The sequence below is a fragment of the Emiliania huxleyi genome (assembly GCF_000372725.1).
Source record: "Emiliania huxleyi CCMP1516 unplaced genomic scaffold EMIHUscaffold_445, whole genome shotgun sequence".
NCBI lineage: Eukaryota > Haptophyta > Isochrysidales > Noelaerhabdaceae > Emiliania > Emiliania huxleyi.
In genome coordinates, this window is record NW_005198652.1 from 9,910 (window position 1) to 17,705 (window position 7,796).

The 7,796-nt window shown below is 66.4% G+C and overlaps 3 protein-coding genes across 3 annotated transcripts; 2 read left to right on the forward strand and 1 right to left on the reverse strand.

Annotated features, from left to right (window-relative positions):
* Positions 1 to 643: 643 nt before the first annotated feature.
* Positions 644 to 1,267, forward strand: EMIHUDRAFT_76036 (hypothetical protein; the record flags this gene model as incomplete). Its single annotated transcript, XM_005768850.1, has 1 exon — positions 644 to 1,267. The coding sequence occupies one exon, from the start codon at positions 644 to 646 to the stop codon at positions 1,265 to 1,267; it is 624 nt and encodes a 207-aa protein (XP_005768907.1).
* Positions 1,268 to 3,672: 2,405 nt separating this feature from the next.
* On the forward strand, positions 3,673 to 5,394 carry EMIHUDRAFT_245061 (hypothetical protein; the record flags this gene model as incomplete). Its single annotated transcript, XM_005768851.1, has 1 exon — positions 3,673 to 5,394. One exon carries the CDS (start codon positions 3,673 to 3,675, stop codon positions 5,392 to 5,394), a length of 1,722 nt encoding a protein of 573 aa, XP_005768908.1.
* A 299-nt stretch (positions 5,395 to 5,693) lies between these two features.
* EMIHUDRAFT_76039 (hypothetical protein) lies at positions 5,694 to 6,488 on the reverse strand (the record flags this gene model as incomplete). Its single annotated transcript, XM_005768852.1, has 1 exon — positions 5,694 to 6,488. One exon carries the CDS (start codon positions 6,486 to 6,488, stop codon positions 5,694 to 5,696), a length of 795 nt encoding a protein of 264 aa, XP_005768909.1.
* Positions 6,489 to 7,796: the final 1,308 nt, after the last annotated feature.

Consider the following 7,796-nt stretch of genomic DNA (forward strand, 5'->3'; position numbering starts at 1 on the left):
TCTTCGCCGCGGCATCTTCGGGCTGGCGCCGGGTGCGGTGCAGCCGGGCGTGCCTGTCCAGCCGATGGCTGCTGCTGCGGTGACGTCGGTGGAGGAGGTGATCTCGCGCATGGGGGGCTCGCCCTTCCTCGCAGAGGTCAAGTACGACGGAGAGCGGTGCCAGCTGCACTGGGTCCCAGCGAGTCCGCAAGCCGCGGGGGACGGCGGAGCGGCCGCCGGCGCCGTGCGCATCTTCGCACGGTCGATGGACGAGATGACTGCGCGCTTCCCGGACGTGGCCGACGCTCTCGCCGCCGCGATGCCGCCGGGCGCCCCCGCCGCGGTGCTCGACGCGGAGGTTTGCGCGTACGACCGCGCGGCGGCGCGGCCCCTCCCGTTTCAGACGCTCGCGGCGCGGCCACGCAAGGCTCCGACCGCGGAGCAGCAAGCCGCGCTGCCGGTGTGCATCTATGTCTTTGACGTGCTCTCGGCCAACGGAGCGTCGCTGCTGCACAAGCCGCTGCCGGCGCGGCGCGCGGCGCTGCGCGCTCTGCTCACCCCGGTGGCGGGGCGTGTGGAGCTGGCACAGGGCGAGGAGGGGTCAACGGCGGAGGAGCTCGAGGCGGCGCTGGTTGCGGCGGCCGAGATGGAGGCGGAGGGGCTGATGGTCAAGTCGCTCGCGGACGACGCCGAGTCTGGGTACGCGCCGGGCAAGCGGTCCTTCGCGTGGCTCAAGCTCAAGCGAGACTACATCGACGGGCTCGCCGACTCGTTCGACCTCGTCCCCGTCGGTGCCTACGCCGGGACCGGCAAGCGCTCGGGCGGCTACGGAGCGTTTCTGCTCGCCTGCAGGGTTGCTGCGCCGGGCGCGGCGCGCTACCAGCCCGTCTGCAAGGTCGGCACCGGCTTCTCCGACGACGACCTCGCGACCTTCAGCGCCCTCTTCGAGCGCGGCGGCGCCGCCGCCCCGCGCGGCGACGGCGGGCCGCCCACGTGGCTCGACCTGCCCGCGTCGCTGCCGCCACACTACGAGCCCGACTACTGGCTGGCCACGCCGGCGCCCCCCGCGGTGTGGGAGGTGCGCGCTGCGGCGCTCTCGCTCTCGCCAACCTTCCTCGCGGCGGCGGGGCTGCTGCCCGAGGAGCCGGCCAAGGGCCTCGCGCTCCGGTTCCCGCGCTTTGTGCGCGCGCGGCCCGACAAGGCGCCAGGGCAGGCGACGAGCGGCGCGGAGCTCGCCGAGGCCTTCCGGGCGCAGCCCGAGTTTGCGAGCTTGCGGGCGGAGGGATAGTACCCTGCCAGCAGGTGTCGGTCGGTTTCGTTGTCTGTATTGATCAGTACTCTTTTGCAAAACGAGGCGGGGACGCCCAAGCCGCAAGCGCCAAGCGGATAGGCCGATGACTTTTAAAGGACTTGTCCTTTACAAAAGGACACCTTGATCTCGCGTTTTCGCTCCCATTGAGCTCTCTGCAAGCCTCTCCTGGGCATTGAGGTATGCTACCATGTCCACCTGACAGCCTCCAGGCGGCGGGGTCACGACCCAGCCCAAGCAACACATTCAAAACCGACCCGGTGACGTACCCGCAACCGCTTGTCCTTTACGCCCGCTAGTCCTCATCACTGTCTACAATCACCTGCCGCTTGCGTAGGGGGGGGGGGTTGCAGCCTGGGAGGAGGGCGCTGCAGGCCGCTTGGCACCTTTGGACACGCGCCCAAGCACTCCCTTCACCATCTTCTTCACTATGAGCCCGCCCGGTTTTGAGCTTGCGTCCCAGTCGCTGCAGCGGCTCTGTCAGCGGACTAATCTTGCGGTAGCGGCGATCAATTGCGTGCTGCTGCTTGGCGTTGCGCCTTCGGGGAAGGATGTGGTCCTCCTCTGTCAGCTGGCTGTTGGTGGAGAAGATGCGTGGCATGTACTGCGGGAGGGTGCCATTGTTGTAGCGAGCGGCATTTGATGCGCTCGCTTGGCGGTGAGCTGGCTCAGCACGTCTTCATTCGAGAGCTCGCCGCGGCCGAGTGCGGCGTACGTCAGGTGGTACTTGCGGGCGGGTTGATGACGCTCACGTCGGCCGGGGCACCACCCACTAGCTGCATGATCACCGGCTGGTCACTGATCACCGATCACCGGCCTTTGGAGAGTTCTATAGGACTTACTTATTCAGACGGTGATCGGTGATCAAGTTTCGGCGGCACGTAACGTCCAAAACAAGGCCACGACTGTCGTCCCCCGGCACCACCGGGCACGGGGAAGTCGCGAAGGGCAAGTGGAGTGCGGGAGGTACGACTGGGCCGGCGAGCGGGGGCGCGTGGCGCCCTTCATGAACCTGTCCTTTTAGTTAGGACAAAAATCTTTTTAAAAGGACACATGGGGCTATCCGCAAGGGGGTGGGCGACGGCGCTATAGCGCAACACACCCCTCTCCTTCCCTGTGTGGTGGCGGCGTGCCGTCCTCACATCCTCCCTCACATTCTTTTTTCTTTTTTCACAGCTCACCTTCGCCGTTCGTCATCACGTCCGAGAGATTTTCGAAAACCAAGAAGGAGCAAGCGCTCGCTCGCGCTTCGCACACCCGCTTTCATCCGCTTTGCCGCTTGCGGGTTCGAGTCGCGGGCCAGCCCGCTTGGGATTGCTTTAATGAGTCAAGAATAGCACAAAAAGAAAAACGGCGAAGCTTCCGGGAGTTGGCTGCTCTCGGGGGCCCAGGGCCGATTCGGTGGAGACGGCGGCCCGCATGGGGGTGCTGTCGACCTTCTACCTTCGGCACGCCTATGGGCGAGACAGCCCGGGGCTGCATGAAGAGGACGGGGTGCTCTCCGCGAATGGGGGGGTGCTGTGCGCGGGGTGCGGGGAGGAGGCGCCTGGGCTCGGGGCGCGGGACGGGGTGGGGGGGGACGGCGAGGGGGGGGGCGCGGGCGAGGAGGGGGAGGAGGGCGGTGGGGATCGGGGGAGGAAGAGGGGGAGGGATCCGACTGAGGAGGAGGCGGTGGGGGTGGAGGGCGGGGAGGAGGGTGGCGTGTTTGGGGAGGTGGGGGATCGAGGGGGTCGGGCGGAGGGAGCCTCCGCGAGAAGGACGGAGCGGAGAAAGCGCAGCAGAGGGGAGAGGATCCGCGATGCAAGGAACAGAAGGGAGGCTTGAAAAAAAAATATTACTATTATTATGAATCGATGCGTTTTGCATGGCTGAGCCCCCCTCCTCCCCCCCGGGGCCCACTCCCCCCCCCTTCCCCCCCCCCCCCCACTCCCCCCTCCCCGCGCCCACCCCCCTGCCCTCGCCCGCCACGCGCCCCGTCCGAGCCCTCTCCGCCCTCGCACAGGTGAAGAAAAGGGGGAAATCTAATCAGATGGAAGCAGGAAGCTTCCATCCCGGCCGTGGTTCGAATCCACATGAGCCGATGGGTGAAAGGGAAGACCCGCCCGAGGTCTGAAGCTCACCCATTGAGGAAGTGAGGAACTGCTCGGCCCACCCTGATCCTGCTGAACAAGCTCCTCTTGTAGCTCGATCGGTCACACCGCCATCGCCGTCGGGGAGAGGGGGGACGACACTGCCTCGGCAGCGTGCACCTCGATCCTGTACCGTGTTTGTTATGACCCCCCCCCAATGAACACACCAGTGAGGGAGGGCGAGACGATCGAGGGGTCCCGTACCATGCGGAACCGACCCTAGAGCTCTATCCAGTGCTCAAGTGCCCTCAAGCTATGCCCGTGGCCAAATCCCCCCTCTCGGCCGCCTTCCGTGTCGGCGGCGTGCCCGTGCTCGGCTTCCTGATCCACACGCACGACGGGTTCCGCTTCGGCGAGGCTGAGCTGATCTATGGCCCGCCCTCCACGTGCAAGCAGCTGGGCGTGCGCCGGCCGCTCAAGGACTGCGTCGTCGCCGCCTACGACTGCCTCTTTGGCGACGTGCAGCCGGCGCTCACCTCTCTCGAGGTCTGTCTCGCTGAGCCGCTGCCCGAGGATCTGCTCGAGGGCAAGCGGGAAGGCGGCCGCAAGGCATTCACGGTGTTCCACACGCGCGGCGAGAGGCACGTCGTGACATTCTCGCCCAAGCTGGGCACGCGCGAGGTGGTGTGCCTGGGAGAGGCATCGTGGCGCATGCAGCCGATCTCGCGCGTGCACTGGTACTCGATCGGCCAGCTCCGGCCCTGGTTTGCCGCGCCGCTCCCGGCCACCGAGTGCGAGCGGCGCATCGCCGCGTACTTTGAGACAAGTGAGCACCGCGAGTTCCGCACCGCAAACAAGACCGACGCCACGCTCTGGCAGGAGGCCGACGGCTCCGCGAAGCTTCTCGGAAGCACGGACAAGCGGCCCAAGGCGGCGTGGCGGATCTGGGGGCTGCGAGGCTACTGGCTGCTCCCGGACGGCGGCGCGCGCGATCGCGACGGCAGCCTCGTGCCCGAGGCCAGCCTGGCGCAGATCGCAAAGGAGGAGCTGCTGCCGTGGCCCGGCGCCGCCCTCGACTGGCGGCCCTCGGAGGCGGACGCGGAGTGCTTGTTCCGCCCCCTCGACCAGGACACGACGTCGGCGCTCGTGCGGCTGCAGCGGGCTCTCCGCACCTCGCCTCACCTCTTTAGCAAAGTGCTCGCGAGCAAAGTGGACCTCCGCCTCGGGCGCGTGGTGTGGCTCCTCACGAGGGCGGGCCCCCGGCTGGCGCTGATCCTCGGCCACGCGCCGTGGAGCGGCGGCTCGGAGAAGAGCGGGCTGCTGCTGAAGGCGCTCCCGACGACGTCCGATTGGTCCGGCGGCGCGCTGCCGGTGCTCCCAGAGGCGGCGCAGCTGAGCGCGGACATCATCGCGCCCGCCGCTCACGTGCAGCCGTTTCCTGCGCTGCTGAACCTGGAGTGCTGCCGGCCGAGCCGCCGCAAGAGGCGGCGGCCGCCAGAGGAGATTGACGCCGCGCCAGAGGGGAAGCGGTTCCCCGGCGCCCCTCTCCCGGATGCCCCGCGGCAGGCGGGGCTCGAGGGGGAGGACGCGAAGCAGCTGCTCGCGGAGCGCGACCTCGCATTCGTGGCGCCGCGAGGCGGAGAGGCGCCGCCCTCGGCCGTCACGGAGCCCTACGAGCCCGGGCGGGGGGCGGTGGTCGGAGAGGACGTGAGCGGGGAGCCTCCGGGCTCGGCGGAGGGGGAGGGCGCGCTGGGCAAGCGCAAGGCGGTGGCGAGCAGTTCGGGCGCGGCCGCAAAGGGCCCATGGCGAGAGGAGGAGGAGCCTGTGCGGCTGCTGCGGCCGAGCGAGGTGCCCGAGCGGCGCGGCGAGGTGCTGGAGGCGCTGCGGCGCGTGCTGCGGCTCGTGAAGCAGGACCCGGAGGAGTTCTGGGGCAAGCAGCGGCCAGGCGAGCCCTTTCCCTTCCCGGAGCTGCTGCCGGCTATGAGGGCCGAGCAGGTAGCGCTTAAGGCGGGAGCGTCGTCCTCAATGGTGAGGTAGAGAGATGCGGAGCTAGATGTGGAGACCGCGCGGGGAGCTCCGGGTGTGGAGTGCCGAGTGGAGTCGTCTGGATCTCTCTGAGTTTCTGAGACCAAAACACGGTTCACGGTAAAAAACATGCGACGGTGAAAAAACATGGGGAGGCTCCAAACCCTGGGTGGCAGAGAGCGCCGGGGCGCACGCACACACTAAACTCTACACACACGTACACGGCTTTACACATTGTAGACACGGCTCGCCGAGCGCTCGCGGCAGCCCCGCGCGCCAGGCCGCCAGCGGTTTCAACCACGCCTGTCACTCTACAACCACGGCGCAAAGTCGCCCTCGAACTCCTCAAAGTCGCGCTGGCGCGCCGCACCGTCCGGGCCATAAGAGCCGAGCCTGATCTGGGCCCGCTCTAGCCAGCCGTAGAGAAGGGGGCGGCAGCGCTTGTAGGCCAGAGCCCCGTCCACCGCCTCGTACCAGCGCTGCAGGTCGCGCATCCTCTTGGGCGAGAGGCGGAGGACGGTGGTGGCGGGCGGAAAGGCGTGCGCGCTGATGGTGGCGGTGGTTGGCACAGTGACGCAGGTGAGGCAGTGGCTGTTGGCGAAGGCGTAGTCGCCGATGGAGGTGAGGGTGGCGGGGAAGGTGACGCGGGCGAGGGAGGAGCAGCGGGCGAAGGCGTACTTTTCGATGGACTCGAGGCCGTCGAGGATGTTGACGGAGACCAGGCTGGAGCACTGCGAAAAGCAGCCGATGGAAGCCTTGCCGGCACGGAAGGTGACGCTGTTTATGGAGGCACAGCTGCAGAAGGCGTAGATCCCGAGCGAGCGCACTGTGCGCGGGAGGCTGATGTCGGTGAGGGAGGAGCAGCCCGAGAATGCTGCGTCCCCGATGATCTCCAGACGTTGTGGTAGCTTGATTGAAACGAGCGAGGAGCAGCCGCAGAAGGCGTCGTCGCCGATGGAGACGAGGCTGCGCGGGCAGGCGACCGAGACGAGAGAGGTGCGGCCCTGGAACGCCTCATCTGGCAGGCGCGTCATGCCTTTGGGCAGCACCGCGTGCTCGTCGGTGATGATGATGACGTGCCCGTCGGTGAAGACGTGCCAGTCCATGCTTTTTACCATGCTTTGATCGGCGAGCAGCGGCATAGACGGTTTTCTGGCGGCACAGAAAAAAGGGAAAAAAAATACGCGACAATGGCGGACGCCCAAGGGTGGGCGACGGCTAGCGCACCACACCCCTCTCCATAAAATACGTGGCAGTTCCCTTGCTCCAAGCGCTTTTGCGCTTCGTTCGGCGGTAGTGATCTGATCACCCGAATGCCATGTTCGGATCGCTCCTCATCGCAAACCCTGTCAGCAGTTCACCTACGGGTATGTTCGTAAGAGCCACACAAGTACGAACACTGAGCGAACTCTCTTTTCTCCTAAAAAAGTGGTAGCACACGAACAAGTTTGCAAACACGGCCAACCTAAGCATGGTGCTCACCACGGAAGCCTGCGCCCTGCGCCTCGTGCTCTTGGTACTCGCTGCAAGCACTGGCTCAGAGTCCTCGTGCACCACGCCCGTGCGCGACGACGCAAGAGAAGCGAACCAAAAAAGTTCCCGCTGTGGTGGCATCCTGCCGGCAATCGGGTATCCGACGGCATGACTTGCGAGTCGAGCTCGCGGAACGCGACGGCAGTCGATCCCCCATGGCCCGGCAGTGGCAGCATCACCGGTCGTGGTTGCCACCATGGACCAGCTGCTCAGTCCTGACTGGCGGACCTGCCTCTATGTGCGCACCACTGAGTATGCGAGCCCGTTGAAATCGCCTCGCACAAGGGTGCTCGCCTTCGTGTATACGGCGCGGCGGTTGTGCAGCAGCGCATAATCAGCTATACGGGTCAGTAGTACGCACCCTCAGAGGGCAGTACACAACTGGAGGGTAGTACACAGCCAGCGCAGGATGGCACACAGCCATCCTGCTAGGGTGCAGGCGGAACGCGACCTGGGCGGTACGCACCCCCAAGGGCATTGTGGGGCGTTGCGGGGAAAGGCTGTCCTGAAGCGAAAGGCTGTCCTGAAGCGGGAGGCTGCCTTGTTAAACTCGTTGAAGTCGTCGTGGGCTTTGGCAGCGGTTGTGGTGTGGTAGCGGTGGAGCGAGACTCGAGAGGGTCCGGCGTCCGGGCCGCGGCGCCTTTGCTGCCTTAGAGTTGCGTAGACAGGTGGGGGAGTAGGTAGGCTGTTGGGCTAGTCGTAGTGCGCTCAGGCATAACAGGCGCACAACACCTCCGGGTGCTGGGCCATCTGGGACTGGTCGAGCGTGCTGCGGCTTTCCTCACCACCTCCCTCTCCTCCCGAAACAATTTTTTTTACACAACAGAAACTGCGGGAGGCGCCCCAGTAAAGGGTGTGCGGTGGACCGCGGCCATGTGTTG